An 18380-nucleotide genomic window follows, 5' to 3' on the forward strand; every position below is an offset into this window, starting at 1 on the left:
CTGGGTTAGTCCAGACACTACCAGTCTAATGGTTAGTCCAGACACTACCAGTCTAATGGTTAGTCCAGACACTACCAGTCTAATGGTTAGTCCAGACACTACCAGTCTAATGGTTAGTCCAGACACTACCAGTCTAATGGTTAGTCCAGACACTACCAGTCTAATGGTTAGTCCAGACACTACCAGTCTAATGGTTAGTCCAGACACTACCAGTCTAATGGTTAGTCCAGACACTACCAGTCTAATGGTTAGTCCAGACACTACCAGTCTAATGGTTAGTCCAGACACTACCAGTCTAATGGTTAGTCCAGACACTACCAGTCTAATGGCTGGGTTAGTCCAGACACTACCAGTCTAGTGGCTGGGTTAGTCCAGACACTACCAGTCTAATGGTTAGTCCAGACACTACCAGTCTAATGGTTAGTCCAGACACTACCAGTCTAATGGTTAGTCCAGACACTACCAGTCTAATGGCTGGGTTAGTCCAGACACTACCAGTCTAGTGGCTGGGTTAGTCCAGACACTACCAGTCTAATGGTTAGTCCAGACACTACCAGTCTAATGGCTGGGTTAGTCCAGACACTACCAGTCTAATGGCTGGGTTAGTCCAGATACTACCAGTCTAAAGGCTGGGTTAGTCCAGACACTACCAGTCTAATGGTTAGTCCAGACACTACCAGTCTAATGGTTAGTCCAGACACTACCAGTCTAATGGTTAGTCCAGACACTACCAGTCTAATGGCTGGGTTAGTCCAGACACTACCAGTCTAATGGCTGGGTTAGTCCAGACACTACCAGTCTAATGGCTGGGTTAGTCCAGACACTACCAGTCTAATGGTTAGTCCAGACACTACCAGTCTAATGGTTAGTCCAGACACTACCAGTCTAATGGCTGGGTTAGTCCAGACACTACCAGTCTAATGGTTAGTCCAGACACTACCAGTCTAATGGCTGGGTTAGTCCAGACACTACCAGTCTAATGGCTGGGTTAGTCCAGACACTACCAGTCTAATGGTTAGTCCAGACACTACCAGTCTAATGGCTGGGTTAGTCCAGACACTACCAGTCTAATGGTTAGTCCAGACACTACCAGTCTAATGGCTGGGTTAGTCCAGACACTACCAGTCTAATGGTTAGTCCAGACACTACCAGTCTAATGGCTGGGTTAGTCCAGACACTACCAGTCTAATGGCTGGGTTAGTCCAGACACTACCAGTCTAGTGGCTGGGTTAGTCCAGACACTACCCGTCTAATGGCTGGGTTAGTCCAGACACTACCAGTCTAATGGTTAGTCCAGACACTACCAGTCTAATGGTTAGTCCAGACACTACCAGTCTAATGGCTGGGTTAGTCCAGACACTACCAGTCTAATGGCTGGGTTAGTCCAGACACTACCAGTCTAGTGGCTGGGTTAGTCCAGACACTACCAGTCTAGTGGCTGGGTTAGTCCAGACACTACCAGTCTAATGGTTAGTCCAGACACTACCAGTCTAGTGGCTGGGTTAGTCCAGACACTACCAGTCTAATGGCTGGGTTAGTCCAGACACTACCAGTCTAATGGTTAGTCCAGACACTACCAGTCTAATGGTTAGTCCAGACACTACCAGTCTAATGGTTAGTCCAGACACTACCAGTCTAATGGCTGGGTTAGTCCAGACACTACCAGTCTAATGGTTAGTCCAGACACTACCAGTCTAATGGTTAGTCCAGACACTACCAGTCTAATGGTTAGTCCAGACACTACCAGTCTACTGGTTAGTCCAGACACTACCAGTCTAATGGCTGGGTTAGTCCAGACACTACCAGTCTACTGGTTAGTCCAGACACTACCAGTCTAATGGCTGGGTTAGTCCAGACACTACCAGTCTAATGGCTGGGTTAGTCCAGACACTACCAGTCTACTGGTTAGTCCAGACACTACCAGTCTAATGGTTAGTCCAGACACTACCAGTCTAATGGTTAGTCCAGACACTACCAGTCTAATGGCTGGGTTAGTCCAGACACTACCAGTCTACTGGTTAGTCCAGACACTACCAGTCTAATGGTTAGTCCAGACACTACCAGTCTAATGGCTGGGTTAGTCCAGAGCCCTATTCCCTATGAAGAGCACTACTCCAGACCAGAGCCCTATTCCCTATGAAGTGCACTACTACAGACCAGAGCCCTATTCCCTATGAAGTGCACTACTACAGACCAGAGCCCTATTCCCTATGAAGTGCACTACTCCAGACCAGAGCCCTATTCCCTATGAAGTGCACTACTCCACACCAGAGCCCTATTCCCTATGAAGTGCACTACTCCAGACCAGGGCCCTCTGTAGTAGTTCACTACTCCAGACCAGAGCCCTATTCCCTATGAAGTGCACTACTCCAGACCAGGGCCCTCTGTAGTAGTTCACTACTCCAGACCAGAGCCCTATTCCCTATGAAGTGCACTACTCCAGACCAGAGCCCTATTCCCTATGAAGTGCACTACTCCAGACCAGAGCCCTATTCCCTATGAAGTGCACTACTCCAGACCAGAGCCCTATTCCCTATGAAGTGCACTACTCCAGACCAGAGCCCTATTCCCTATGAAGTGCACTACTCCAGACCAGAGCCCTATTCCCTATGAAGTGCACTACTCCAGACCAGAGCCCTATTCCCTATGAAGTGCACTACTCCAGACCAGAGCCCTATTCCCTATGAAGTGCACTACTCCAGACCAGGGCCCTCTGTAGTAGTTCACTACTCCAGACCAGAGCCCTATTCCCTATGAAGTGCACTACTCCAGACCAGGGCCCTCTGTAGTAGTTCACTACTCCAGACCAGAGCCCTATTCCCTATGAAGTGCACTACTCCAGACCAGGGCCCTCTGTAGTAGTTCACTACTCCAGACCAGAGCCCTATTCCCTATGAAGTGCACTACTCCAGACCAGAGCCCCTGTAGTAGTTCACTACTCCAGACCAGAGCCCTATTCCCTATGAAGTGCACTACTCCAGACCAGAGCCCTCTGTAGTAGTTCCCTAATACAGGGAAAAGGGTAGTTTGTAATGGGTTTCCTGGGTTGAAAGGGGGGTTTATTTGAGGTTTAATCTTGGAGACGTATTCAAACATAAGGCCAGTATAACATGCTTCCCTGGTTACGCGCCTGGCTACTGGTTACGCCTAGTTCCCTGGTTACGCAGCGGATTATTCCTGGTTACGCGCCTGGCAACGCGCCTGGTTACAGAACACACATATTGATATTAGATGCATTGAGTTTGGCAGCAGATTGGTGATTATTCAATTAAAACAGCAAGGTCAAGGCACCTATTACTTTACATACGAGAGACGCTGTAGTATACAATTATAACAACCCAGCTACACACACACACACACACACACACAAACACACTGTCTACTGTAGGCTGTCCTGGAGGAACTACTGCTGCTGTTATAGGTACACACACACACACACACACACACACACACACACACACACACACACACACACACACACACACACACACACACACACTGTCTACTGTAGGCTGTCCTGGAGGAACTACTGCTGCTGTTATAGGTACACACACACACACACACACACACACACACACACACACACACACACACACACACACACACACACACACACACAGCCTGTTTGCTACTACAGTCCCAGACAGACAGATTGCTGAGGGTAATGTTTTAGAGAAAAATGTGCAAACACACTCCTGGAGAGACAGTAATGAATTAAACATTGCAGAGTGACATTCACACATCACACTGTTGACTCTGCTGGGGATTTGAATCAAACACTGTTGACTCTGCTGGGGATTTGAATCAAACACTGTTGACTCTGCTGGGGATTTGAATCAAACACTGTTGACTCTGCTGGGGATTTGAATCAAACACTGTTGACTCTGCTGGGGATTTGAATCAAACACTGTTGACTCTGCTGGGGATTTGAATCAAACACTGTTGACTCTGCTGGGGATTTGAATCAAACACTGTTGACTCTGCTGGGGATTTGGGGATTTGAATCAAACACTGTTGACTCTGCTGGGGATTTGAATCAAACACTGTTGACTCTGCTGGGGATTTGAATCAAACACTGTTGACTCTGCTGGGGATTTGAATCAAACACTGTTGACTCTGCTGGGGATTTGAATCAAACACTGTTGACTCTGCTGGGGATTTGAATCAAACACTGTTGACTCTGCTGGGGATTTGAATAGTGTCTGAAGGACAGGTCCCCCAGGGGGACGGAGGAGAGGACAGGTCCCCAGGGGATGGAGGAGAGGACAGGTCCCCCAGGGGATGGAGGAGAGGACAGGTCCCCCAGGGGGATGGAGGAGAGGACAGGTCCCCCAGGGGGATGGAGGAGAGGACATGTCCCCCAGGGGGATGGAGGAGAGGACATGTCCCCCAGGGGGATGGAGGAGAGGACATGTCCCCCAGGGGGATGGAGGACAGGACAGGTCCCCCAGGGGGATGGAGGAGAGGACAGGTCCCCCAGGGGGATGGAGGAGAGGACAGGTCCCCCAGGGGGATGGAGGAGAGGACAGGTCCCCCAGGGGGATGGAGGAGAGGACAGGTCCCCCAGGGGGATGGAGGAGAGGACAGGTCCCCCAGAAAGATGGAGGAGAGGACAGGTCCCCAGGGGGATGGAGGAGAGGACAGGTCCCCCAGGGGGATGGAGGAGAGGACAGGTCCCCCAGGGGGATGGAGGAGAGGACAGGCCCCCCAGGGGACGGAGGAGGAGGAGAGGACAGGTTCCCCAGGGGGATGGAGGAGAGGACAGGTCCCCCAGGGGGATGGAGGAGAGGACAGGTCCCCCAGGGGGATGGAGGAGGAGGAACAGTGAAGGGCTCGTAGTTTCTCCTTTTAAACTTCATAATAGCTCCATGGTGCTGCGGGCGGGGGCGGGGGGGTCACGTACCTCTTGACAACGTCGGCTCCGTTCCAGCAGGCCAGTCCATCGGCGGAGGCCAGCTGGTTCACACACAGCTGGTCCGCCAGGCCACCGTAGAAGGTACGGTACAAACGCAGACTGTTCAGGAACTCTCTGTTGAGACAGACACACGGGGGGGACCAACGCTGGTATACTTCCACACCCCAGTCCTCTCAAGAACCTCATAACGCTAAAATCATCATCTAAGCAAACCTTAACAACTAAATACGCCCTGAGAGATCAACCTTTTGAGTGCGGTCTAAAAGTGCTGAAGAAGTGCCGAGTAGAAAATTAGGACTATAAAGTGAGTGGTTAGCAGTGGTGAACTGAGACAGTGTACTCACTTCCTCCTGGTAGCCAGGCTGTTTCCTGTTTCTCTGATGAAGGCTTTGAGAGGGATGGACTCTCCGTCCTGCTGGTCGCTGACTGACTGGGCAGGCTGTCTACTGGGACGACCACATACTTTATACACCTGGAGCACAACAAGCACAGAGAACAATCAGCTGATGTACAGGTCCTAATGTTAGAGAGCTCCTAACAGGGTGCAGTGACAGAATGTCTCCACTAGATGGACCCAGAGGAGTCCCTCCTAACAGGGTGCAGTGACAGGATGTCTCCACTAGATGGACCCAGAGGACTCCTCCTAACAGGGTGCAGTGACAGGATGTCTCCACTAGATGGACTCAGAGGACTCCCTCCTAACAGGGTGCAGTGGCAGGATGTCTCCACTAGATGGACCCAGAGGACTCCCTCCTAACAGGGTGCAGTGACAGGATGTCTCCACTAGATGGACTCAGAGGACTCCCTCCTAACCGGGTGCAGTGGCAGGATGTCGCCACTAGATGGACTCAGAGGACTCCCTCCTAACAGGGTGCAGTGGCAGGATGTCTCCACTAGATGGACCCAGAGGACTCTGGTCTAAAGTAAAGCACTGTAGGGTAGTGATCATCAACTAAATTCAGCAGCGGGACGATTTTGTCTTGAGCTGATGGTCAGGGGGCTGGTGGTCAGGGGGCTGGTGGTCAGGGGGCTGGTGGTCAGGGGCTGGCGGCCAGGGGGCTGACGGCCAGGGGGCTGGTGGTCAGGGGCTGGCGGCCAGGGGGCTGGTGGTCAGGGGGCTGGCGGTCAGGGGCTGGCGGTCAGGGGGCTGGCGGTCAGGGGGCTGATGGCCAGGAGGCTGGTGGCCAGGGGGCTGGTGGTCAGGGGGCTGGCGGTCAGGGGGCTGACGGCCAGGAGGCTGGTGGTCAGGGGGCTGCTGGTCAGGAGGCTGGTGGTCAGGAGGCTGGTGGTCAGGAGGCTGGTGGTCAGGAGGCTGGTGGTCAGGGGGCTGGTGGTCAGGAGGCTGGTGGTCAGGGGGCTGGTGGTCAGGAGGCTGGTGGTCAGGAAGCTGGTGGTCAGGGGGCTGGTGGTCAGGGGGCTGGTGGTCAGGGGGCTGACGGCCAGTCTAGTGTACACTACTCACTGTAGTCTATGTTGAAGTGAGCCAGTCTAGTGTACACTACTCACTGAAGTCTATGTTGAAGTGAACCAGTCTAGTGTACACTTCACTGTAGTCTATGTTGAAGTGAACCAGTCTAGTGTACACTACTCACTGTAGTCTATGTTGAAGTGAGCCAGTCTAGTGTACACTACTCACTGTAGTCTATGTTGAAGTGAGCCAGTCTAGTGTACACTACTCACTGTAGTCTATGTTGAAGTGAGCCAGTCTAGTGTACACTTCATTGTAGTCTATGTTGAAGTGAGCCAGTCTCGTGTACACTACTCACTGTAGTCTATGTTGAAGTGAGCCAGTCTAGTGTACATTACTCACTGTAGTCTATGTTGAAGTGAGCCAGTCTAGTGTACACTACTCACTGTAGTCTATGTTGAAGTGAGCCAGTCTAGTGTACACTACTCACTGTAGTCTATGTTGAAGTGAGCCAGTCTAGTGTACACTACACTACTCACTGTAGTCTACCCCGAGTATACCAAACATCCGGAACACCTTCCTAATATTGAGTTACACCCCCTCCACCTTTTGCCCTCAGAACAGCCTCAATTCATCAGGCCACCGACTCAACAAGGAGTCGAAAGCGTTCCACAGGGATAATGGTTCCTGTTCTGTGAAGGGAGTACTACACAGCGTTGTACCAGACCTTCAGTTTCTTGGCAATTTCTCGCTTGGAATAAATAGCCTTCATTTCTCAGAACAGGAAAAGGGGCCTGTTTGGGACCCAGTCATGCTCATATGTCCCCAGGACTGACTGGAGCTAATTCTCCCTGGTTAACAGTCTGGACAACCTCTTCTGGCTACTGGGGATGATCTAACTCTCCCTGGTTAACAGTCTGGACAACCTCTTCTGGCTACTGGGGATGATCTAACTCTCCCTGGTTAACAGTCTGGACAACCTCTTCTGGCTACTGGGGATGATCTAACTCTCCTTGGTTAACAGTCTGGACAACCTCTTCTGGCTACTGGGGATGATCTAACTCTCCCTGGTTAACAGTCTGGACAACCTCTTCTGGCTACTGGGGATGATCTAACTCTCCCTGGTTAACAGTCTGGACAACCTCTTCTGGCTACTGGCGCTCGCTGCCCACAATGGTCTATTCTGAGAATGTTCTGGGCACGCTGTTTTTGAGTGGTATGTACCGTGTGTGTGTGTGCGTGTGCGTGGTTGTGTGTCTGTGTGTCTGTGTGTCTGTGTGTCTGTGTGTCTGTGTGTCTGTGTGTCTGTGTGTCTGTGTGTGTGTGTGTGTGTGTGTGTGTGTGTGTGTGTGTGTGTGTGTGTGTGTGTGTGTGTGTGTGTGTGTGTGTGTGTGTGCAGTACATTCCTGGGTGACAGAGTGGTAGCAGATCAGTATTACAACTCCGGCTGGGTCTGGACACTACCAGTCTAGTCAACTCCGTCTGGGTTAGTCCAGACACTACCAGTCTAGTCAACTCCGTCTGGGTTAGTCCAGACACTACCAGTCTAGTCAACTCCGTCTGGGTTAGTCCAGACACTACCAGTCTAGTCAACTCCGTCTGGGTTAGTCCAGACACTACCAGTCTAGTCAACTCCGTCTGGGTTAGTCCAGACACTACCAGTCTAGTCAACTCCGTCTGGGTTAGTCCAGACACTACCAGTCTAGTCAACTCCGTCTGGGTTAGTCCAGACACTACCAGTCTAGTCAACTCCGTCTGGGTTAGTCCAGACACTACCAGTCTAGTCAACTCCGTCTGGGTTAGTCCAGACACTACCAGTCTAGTCAACTCCGTCTGGGTCTGGACACTACCAGTCTAGTCAACTCCGTCTGGGTCTGGACACTACCAGTCTAGTCAACTCCGTCTGGGTCTGGACACTACCAGTCTAGTCAACTCCGTCTGGGTTAGTCCAGACACTACCAGTCTAGTCAACTCCGTCTGGGTTAGTCCAGACACTACCAGTCTAGTCAACTCCGTCTGGGTTAGTCCAGACACTACCAGTCTAGTCAACTCCGTCTGGGTCTGGACACTACCAGTCTAGTCAACTCCGTCTGGGTCTGGACACTACCAGTCTAGTCAACTCCGTCTGGGTTAGTCCAGACACTACCAGTCTAGTCAACTCCGTCTGGGTTAGTCCAGACACTACCAGTCTAGTCAACTCCGTCTGGGTTAGTCCAGACACTACCAGTCTAGTCAACTCCGTCTGGGTTAGTCCAGACACTACCAGTCTAGTCAACTCCGTCTGGGTTAGTCCAGACACTACCAGTCTAGTCAACTCCGTCTGGGTTAGTCCAGACACTACCAGTCTAGTCAACTCCGTCTGGGTCTGGACACTACCAGTCTAGTCAACTCCGTCTGGGTCTGGACACTACCAGTCTAGTCAACTCCGTCTGGGTCTGGACACTACCAGTCTAGTCAACTCCGTCTAGGTTAGTCCAGACACTACCAGTCTAGTCAACTCCGGCTGGGTTAGTCCAGACACTACCAGTCTAGTCAACTCCGTCTGGGTTAGTCCAGACACTACCAGTCTAGTCAACTCCGTCTGGGTTAGTCCAGACACTACCAGTCTAGTCAACTCCGTCTGGGTTAGTCCAGACACTACCAGTCTAGTCAACTCCGTCTGGGTTAGTCCAGACACTACCAGTCTAGTCAACTCCGTCTGGGTTAGTCCAGACACTACCAGTCTAGTCAACTCCGTCTGGGTTAGTCCAGACACTACCAGTCTCCGTCTCCGTCTCTCTTTCTGAGAAAAATGTGTTTCTTCCTTCTTCATCAGTTTATAGGGACATTATTCACTTAGTCTGGTGACTGGTTGGTTTCATGTTAATCACTTAGTCTGGTGACTGGTTGGTTTTATAGGGACATTATTCACTTAGTCTGGTGACTGGTTGGTTTTATAGGGACATTACTCACTTAGTCTGGTGACTGGTTGGTTTTATAGGGACATTATTCACTTAGTCTGGTGACTGGTTGGTTTTATAGGGACATTACTCAGTCTGGTGACTGGTTGGTTTCATGTTATTCACTTAGTCTGGTGACTGGTTGGTTTTATAGGGACATTATTCAATTAGTCTGGTGACTGGTTGGTTTCATGTTAATCACTTAGTCTGGTGACTGGTTGGTTTTATAGGGACATTATTCACTTAGTCTGGTGACTGGTTGGTTTTATAGGGACATTACTCACTTAGTCTGGTGACTGGTTGGTTTTATAGGGACATTATTCACTTAGTCTGGTGACTGGTTGGTTTTATAGGGACATTACTCACTTAGTCTGGTGACTGGTTGGTTTCATGTTATTCACTTAGTCTGGTGACTGGTTGGTTTCATGTTAATCACTTAGTCTGGTGACTGGTGGTTTCATGTTAATCACTTAGTCTGGTGACTGGTTGGTTTCATGTTAATCACTTAGTCTGGTGACTGGTGGTTTCATGTTATTCACTTAGTCTGGTGACTGGTTGGTTTTATAGGGACATTACTCACTTAGTCTGGTGACTGGTTGGTTTCATGTTATTCACTTAGTCTGGTGACTGGTTGGTTTCATGTTAATCACTTAGTCTGGTGACTGGTGGTTTCATGTTATTCACTTAGTCTGGTGACTGGTTGGTTTCATGTTAATCACTTAGTCTGGTGACTGGTGGTTTCATGTTATTCACTTAGTCTGGTGACTGGTTGGTTTTATAGGGACATTACTCACTTAGTCTGGTGACTGGTTGGTTTTATAGGGACATTATTCACTTAGTCTGGTGACTGGTTGGTTTTATAGGGACATTACTCACTTAGTCTGGTGACTGGTTGGTTTCATGTTATTCACTTAGTCTGGTGACTGGTTGGTTTCATGTTAATCACTTAGTCTGGTGACTGGTGGTTTCATGTTATTCACTTAGTCTGGTGACTGGTTGGTTTCATGTTAATCACTTAGTCTGGTGACTGGTGGTTTCATGTTATTCACTTAGTCTGGTGACTGGTTGGTTTTATAGGGACATTATTCACTTAGTCTGGTGACTGGTTGGTTTCATGTTAATCACTTAGTCTGGTGACTGGTGGTTTCATGTTAATCACTTAGTCTGGTGACTGGTTGGTTTCATGTTATTCACTTACTCTGGTGACTGGTGGTTTCATGTTATTCACTTAGTCTGGTGACTGGTTGGTTTCATGTTATTCACTTAGTCTGGTGACTGGTGGTTTCATGTTAATCACTTAGTCTGGTGACTGGTTGGTTTCATGTTATTCACTTAGTCTGGTGACTGGTGGTTTCATGTTATTCACTTAGTCTGGTGACTGGTTGGTTTCATGTTATTCACTTAGTCTGGTGACTGGTGGTTTCATGTTAATCACTTAGTCTGGTGACTGGTTGGTTTCATGTTATTCACTTAGTCTGGTGACTGGTGGTTTCATGTTATTCACTTAGTCTGGTGACTGGTTGGTTTCATGTTATTCACTTAGTCTGGTGACTGGTTGGTTTCATGTTATTCACTTAGTCTGGTGACTGGTTGGTTTCATGTTAGTCACTTAGTCTGGTGACTGGTTGGTTTCATGTTATTCACTTAGTCTGGTGACTGGTTGGTTTCATGTTAATCACTTAGTCTGGTGACTGGTTGGTTTCATGTTATTCACTTAGTCTGGTGACTGGTTGGTTTCATGTTAATCACTGAGTCTGGTGACTGGTTGGTTTCATGTTATTCACTTAGTCTGGTGACTGGTTGGTTTCATGTTAATCACTGAGTCTGGTGACTGGTTGGTTTCATGTTATTCACTTAGTCTGGTGACTGGTTGGTTTCATGTTAATCACTTAGTCTGGTGACTGGTTGGTTTTATAGGGACATTATTCACTTAGTCTGGTGACTGGTTGGTTTCATGTTAATCACTTAGTCTGGTGACTGGTTGGTTTTATAGGGACATTATTCACTTAGTCTGGTGACTGGTTGGTTTTATAGGGACATTACTCACTTAGTCTGGTGACTGGTTGGTTTTATAGGGACATTATTCACTTAGTCTGGTGACTGGTTGGTTTTATAGGGACATTACTCACTTAGTCTGGTGACTGGTTGGTTTCATGTTATTCACTTAGTCTGGTGACTGGTTGGTTTTATAGGGACATTATTCAATTAGTCTGGTGACTGGTTGGTTTCATGTTAATCACTTAGTCTGGTGACTGGTTGGTTTTATAGGGACATTATTCACTTAGTCTGGTGACTGGTTGGTTTTATAGGGACATTACTCACTTAGTCTGGTGACTGGTTGGTTTTATAGGGACATTATTCACTTAGTCTGGTGACTGGTTGGTTTTATAGGGACATTACTCACTTAGTCTGGTGACTGGTTGGTTTCAGGTTATTCACTTAGTCTGGTGACTGGTTGGTTTCATGTTAATCACTTAGTCTGGTGACTGGTGGTTTCATGTTATTCACTTAGTCTGGTGACTGGTTGGTTTCATGTTAATCACTTAGTCTGGTGACTGGTGGTTTCATGTTATTCACTTAGTCTGGTGACTGGTTGGTTTTATAGGGACATTACTCACTTAGTCTGGTGACTGGTTGGTTTTATAGGGACATTATTCACTTAGTCTGGTGACTGGTTGGTTTTATAGGGACATTACTCACTTAGTCTGGTGACTGGTTGGTTTCATGTTATTCACTTAGTCTGGTGACTGGTTGGTTTCATGTTAATCACTTAGTCTGGTGACTGGTGGTTTCATGTTATTCACTTAGTCTGGTGACTGGTTGGTTTCATGTTAATCACTTAGTCTGGTGACTGGTGGTTTCATGTTATTCACTTAGTCTGGTGACTGGTTGGTTTTATAGGGACATTACTCACTTAGTCTGGTGACTGGTTGGTTTCATGTTAATCACTTAGTCTGGTGACTGGTGATTTCATGTTATTCACTTAGTCTGTTGACTGGTTGGTTTTATAGGGACATTATTCACTTAGTCTGGTGACTGGTTGGTTTCATGTTAATCACTTAGTCTGGTGACTGGTGGTTTCATGTTAATCACTTAGTCTGGTGACTGGTTGGTTTCATGTTATTCACTTACTCTGGTGACTGGTGGTTTCATGTTATTCACTTAGTCTGGTGACTGGTTGGTTTCATGTTATTCACTTAGTCTGGTGACTGGTGGTTTCATGTTAATCACTTAGTCTGGTGACTGGTTGGTTTCATGTTATTCACTTAGTCTGGTGACTGGTGGTTTCATGTTATTCACTTAGTCTGGTGACTGGTTGGTTTCATGTTATTCACTTAGTCTGGTGACTGGTTGGTTTCATGTTATTCACTTAGTCTGGTGACTGGTTGGTTTCATGTTATTCACTTAGTCTGGTGACTGGTTGGTTTCATGTTAATCACTTAGTCTGGTGACTGGTTGGTTTCATGTTATTCACTTAGTCTGGTGACTGGTTGGTTTCATGTTAATCACTGAGTCTGGTGACTGGTTGGTTTCATGTTATTCACTTAGTCTGGTGACTGGTTGGTTTCATGTTAATCACTGAGTCTGGTGACTGGTTGGTTTCATGTTATTCACTTAGTCTGGTGACTGGTTGGTTTCATGTTAATCACTTAGTCTGGTGACTGGTTGGTTTTATAGGGACATTATTCACTTAGTCTGGTGACTGGTTGGTTTTATAGGGACATTACTCACTTAGTCTGGTGACTGGTTGGTTTTATAGGGACATTATTCACTTAGTCTGGTGACTGGTTGGTTTTATAGGGACATTACTCACTTAGTCTGGTGACTGGTTGGTTTCATGTTATTCACTTAGTCTGGTGACTGGTTGGTTTTATAGGGACATTATTCAATTAGTCTGGTGACTGGTTGGTTTCATGTTAATCACTTAGTCTGGTGACTGGTTGGTTTTATAGGGACATTATTCACTTAGTCTGGTGACTGGTTGGTTTTATAGGGACATTACTCACTTAGTCTGGTGACTGGTTGGTTTTATAGGGACATTATTCACTTAGTCTGGTGACTGGTTGGTTTTATAGGGACATTACTCACTTAGTCTGGTGACTGGTTGGTTTCATGTTATTCACTTAGTCTGGTGACTGGTTGGTTTTATAGGGACATTATTCAATTAGTCTGGTGACTGGTTGGTTTCATGTTAATCACTTAGTCTGGTGACTGGTTGGTTTTATAGGGACATTATTCACTTAGTCTGGTGACTGGTTGGTTTTATAGGGACATTACTCACTTAGTCTGGTGACTGGTTGGTTTCATGTTATTCACTTAGTCTGGTGACTGGTTGGTTTCATGTTAATCACTTAGTCTGGTGACTGGTGGTTTCATGTTATTCACTTAGTCTGGTGACTGATTGGTTTCATGTTAATCACTTAGTCTGGTGACTGATTGGTTTCATGTTAATCACTTAGTCTGGTGACTGGTGGTTTCATGTTATTCACTTAGTCTGGTGACTGGTTGGTTTTATAGGGACATTACTCACTTAGTCTGGTGACTGGTTGGTTTCATGTTATTCACTTAGTCTGGTGACTGGTTGGTTTCATGTTAATCACTTAGTCTGGTGACTGGTGGTTTCATGTTATTCACTTAGTCTGGTGACTGGTTGGTTTCATGTTAATCACTTAGTCTGGTGACTGGTGGTTTCATGTTATTCACTTAGTCTGGTGACTGGTTGGTTTTATAGGGACATTACTCACTTAGTCTGGTGACTGGTTGGTTTTATAGGGACATTATTCACTTAGTCTGGTGACTGGTTGGTTTTATAGGGACATTACTCACTTAGTCTGGTGACTGGTTGGTTTCATGTTATTCACTTAGTCTGGTGACTGGTTGGTTTCATGTTAATCACTTAGTCTGGTGACTGGTGGTTTCATGTTATTCACTTAGTCTGGTGACTGGTTGGTTTTATAGGGACATTACTCACTTAGTCTGGTGACTGGTTGGTTTCATGTTATTCACTTAGTCTGGTGACTGGTTGGTTTCATGTTAATCACTTAGTCTGGTGACTGGTGGTTTCATGTTATTCACTTAGTCTGGTGACTGGTTGGTTTTATAGGGACATTATTCACTTAGTCTGGTGACTGGTTGGTTTCATGTTAATCACTTAGTCTGGTGACTGGTGGTTTCATGTTAATCACTTAGTCTGGTGACTGGTTGGTTTCATGTTATTCACTTACTCTGGTGACTGGTGGTTTCATGTTATTCACTTAGTCTGGTGACTGGTTGGTTTCATGTTATTCACTTAGTCTGGTGACTGGTGGTTTCATGTTAATCACTTAGTCTGGTGACTGGTTGGTTTCATGTTATTCACTTAGTCTGGTGACTGGTGGTTTCATGTTATTCACTTAGTCTGGTGACTGGTTGGTTTCATGTTATTCACTTAGTCTGGTGACTGGTTGGTTTCATGTTATTCACTTAGTCTGGTGACTGGTTGGTTTCATGTTATTCACTTAGTCTGGTGACTGGTTGGTTTCATGTTAATCACTTAGTCTGGTGACTGGTTGGTTTCATGTTAATCACTGAGTCTGGTGACTGGTTGGTTTCATGTTATTCACTTAGTCTGGTGACTGGTTGGTTTCATGTTATTCACTTAGTCTGGTGACTGGTTGGTTTCATGTTAATCACTGAGTCTGGTGACTGGTTGGTTTCATGTTATTCCCTTAGTCTGGTGACTGGTTGGTTTCATGTTAATCACTTAGTCTGGTGACTGGTTGGTTTCATGTTAATCACTTAGTCTGGTGACTGGTTGGTTTCATGTTATTCACTTAGTCTGGTGACTGGTTGGTTTCATGTTATTCACTTAGTCTGATGACTGGTTGGTTTCATGTTATTCACTTAGTCTGGTGACTGGTTGGTTTCATGTTATTCACTTAGTCTGGTGACTGGTTGGTTTCATGTTATTCACTTAGTCTGGTGACTGGTTGGTTTTATAGGGACATTATTCACTTAGTCTGGTGACTGGTTGGTTTTATAGGGACATTATTCACTTAGTCTGGTGACTGGTTGGTTTCATGTTATTCACTTAGTCTGGTGACTGGTTGGTTTTATAGGGACATTATTCAATTAGTCTGGTGACTGGTTGGTTTCATGTTAATCACTTAGTCTGGTGACTGGTTGGTTTTATAGGGACATTATTCACTTAGTCTGGTGACTGGTTGGTTTCATGTTACTCACTGAGTCTGGTGACTGGTTGGTTTCATGTTAATCACTTAGTCTGGTGACTGGTTGGTTTCATGTTATTCACTTAGTCTGGTGACTGGTTGGTTTCATGTTAATCACTTAGTCTGGTGACTGGTTGGTTTCATGTTATTCACTTAGTCTGGTGACTGGTTGGTTTCATGTTATTCACTTAGTCTGGTGACTGGTTGGTTTCATGTTATTCACTTAGTCTGGTGACTGGTTGGTTTTATAGGGACATTATTCACTTAGTCTGGTGACTGGTTGGTTTTATAGGGACATTATTCACTTAGTCTGGTGACTGGTTGGTTTCATGTTATTCACTTAGTCTGGTGACTGGTTGGTTTTATAGGGACATTATTCACTTAGTCTGGTGACTGGTTGGTTTTATAGGGACATTATTCACTTAGTCTGGTGACTGGTTGGTTTCATGTTAATCACTTAGTCTGGTGACTGGTTGGTTTTATAGGGACATTATTCACTTAGTCTGGTGACTGGTTGGTTTCATGTTAATCACTGAGTCTGGTGACTGGTTGGTTTCATGTTATTCACTTAGTCTGGTGACTGGTTGGTTTCATGTTATTCACTTAGTCTGGTGACTGGTTGGTTTCATGTTAATCACTTAGTCTGGTGACTGGTTGGTTTCATGTTATTCACTTAGTCTGGTGACTGGTTGGTTTCATGTTATTCACTTAGTCTGGTGACTGGTTGGTTTCATGTTAGTCACTTAGTCTGGTGACTGGTTGGTTTCATGTTATTCACTTAGTCTGGTGACTGGTTGGTTTCATGTTATTCACTTAGTCTGGTGACTGGTTGGTTTCATGTTATTCACTTAGTCTGGTGACTGGTTGGTTTTATGTTAATCACTTAGTCTGGTGACTGGTTGGTTTCATGTTATTCACTTAGTCTGGTGACTGGTTGGTTTCATGTTATTCACTTAGTCTGGTGACTGGTTGGTTTCATGTTATTCACTTAGTCTGGTGACTGGTTGGTTTCATGTTATTCACTTAGTCTGGTGACTGGTTGGTTTCATGTTATTCACTTAGTCTGGTGACTGGTTGGTTTCATGTTAATCACTTAGTCTGGTGACTGGTTGGTTTCATGTTAATCACTTAGTCTGGTGACTGGTTGGTTTTATAGGGACATTATTCACTTAGTCTGGTGACTGGTTGGTTTCATGTTATTCACTTAGTCTGGTGACTGGTTGGTTTCATGTTAATCACTTAGTCTGGTGACTGGTTGGTTTCATGTTAATCACTTAGTCTGGTGACTGGTTGGTTTTATAGGGACATTATTCACTTAGTCTGGTGACTGGTTGGTTTTATAGGGACATTATTCACTTAGTCTGGTGACTGGTTGGTTTCATGTTATTCACTTAGTCTGGTGACTGGTTGGTTTTATAGGGACATTATTCACTTAGTCTGGTGACTGGTTGGTTTCATGTTATTCACTTAGTCTGGTGACTGGTTGGTTTTATAGGGACATTATTCACTTAGTCTGGTGACTGGTTGGTTTCATGTTAATCACTTAGTCTGGTGACTGGTTGGTTTCTATAGGGACATTATTCACTTAGTCTGGTGACTGGTTGGTTTTATAGGGACATTATTCACTTAGTCTGGTGACTGGTTGGTTTCATGTTATTCACTTAGTCTGGTGACTGGTTGGTTTCATGTTATTCACTTAGTCTGGTGACTGGTTGGTTTCATGTTATTCACTTAGTTTAATGCCCATTTCTAAAATCTCTGATCCTGACAATCCAATGGGAGACGACAACGCGACACCAAACACCTCACCTGTGCCGAGAGGTGTGGCCCGTTCCTCTGAGCATGTGCGACGGCGTCGTGGACGACGGCGTGAACTCCCAGCAGCACTTGCTCCAGGTCCTGAGTTCCGTGCATGCGTGCCGACAGCCCCTCCAACGACCTCACGAATTCTCTCCAATGGGGGTCCACCTCAAATCAAAATCAAAATCGTTTTTACAACCTTTTTAAAAAAACAAAACACACACTTTCCAAGTAAAACCAATCAAAATGAAACAAGGAGCAATAAGATGAAGTCGATAACAAGGGAATCTATAGAATAGTGGTGTTATTATCACGTGTAAAACAACGCCAGGGTCACCTCAATAAGATGAAGTAGAGCAGAGGGAATCTATAGAATAGTGGTGTTATTATCACGTGTAAAACAACGCCAGGGTTACCTCAGCCATGCTCGCCAGACAGCCACGCATCACGTTGAGACAGTAGCCCATACAGGGTTTAGACAGGGTGAGGCCGTGGCAGTGGGGACAGTACTGCATCCTGAGCAGAGCTCTGCGACACTCCCTGCTAAACACCAGGTGATCCGTGGTGTTGATCACCTCTACTCCGAGGTGCAGCGCCTGTAACAGCACACGACCCCCGACCCCCGACCTCCCGATCTGATTGGCTAGGACTCCCGGAGCGGCGCCGAACGGGGACAAATCGCGGCGGGCGGAGCGGACGCACTCGGCGTAACCGGGGGTGACGCGGCTGAGGCTGGGGTTGATGAGGTGGTGGTAGACCAGTGGGAAGAGAGCGTCGAAGAAGCGGCTGATGATGTCATCAACGTTGAGTTCGGCGCCAAGGAGGAAGAGGCCGACGTCAGTGAACAACTCTCTCACCAGACCTGACGCCTCCCCAGCCATGTTGCGGTACGACGCCTGGAGGACCAGGTTGGTGTGGTTCTCTGATGCCTTTATCAGAGACTCAAAGCTTTCTACAAGAGGAGAGAGAGAGAGAGAGAGAGAGAGAGAGAGAGAGAGAGAGAGAGAGAGAGAGAGAGAGAGAGAGAGAGAGAGAGAGAGAGAGAGAGAGAGACAGAGAGAGAGACAGAGAGAGAGAGACAGAGAGAGAGAGACAGAGAGAGAGAGACA

At 46.6% G+C, this 18380-nt stretch overlaps 1 protein-coding gene across 1 annotated transcript in view; it reads right to left on the minus strand.

The window, feature by feature from the left end:
* LOC124025061 (glypican-5-like) overlaps positions 1-18223 on the minus strand; it is a gene marked incomplete at both ends in the record, with an annotated part of 84811 nt that extends 66588 nt beyond the window's left edge. The window contains 4 exons of the mRNA XM_046338745.1: positions 4904-5029; positions 5260-5387; positions 17281-17439; positions 17688-18223. Coding sequence (XP_046194701.1) covers positions 4904-5029; positions 5260-5387; positions 17281-17439; positions 17688-18223 — 949 coding nt within the window. The remainder of the gene's footprint in view (positions 1-4903; positions 5030-5259; positions 5388-17280; positions 17440-17687) is intronic.
* Between the last annotated feature and the right edge of the window lie 157 nt (positions 18224-18380).

Source organism: Oncorhynchus gorbuscha, unplaced genomic scaffold (genome assembly GCF_021184085.1).
Source record: "Oncorhynchus gorbuscha isolate QuinsamMale2020 ecotype Even-year unplaced genomic scaffold, OgorEven_v1.0 Un_scaffold_2146, whole genome shotgun sequence".
In the NCBI taxonomy this organism is placed as follows: domain Eukaryota; kingdom Metazoa; phylum Chordata; class Actinopteri; order Salmoniformes; family Salmonidae; genus Oncorhynchus; species Oncorhynchus gorbuscha.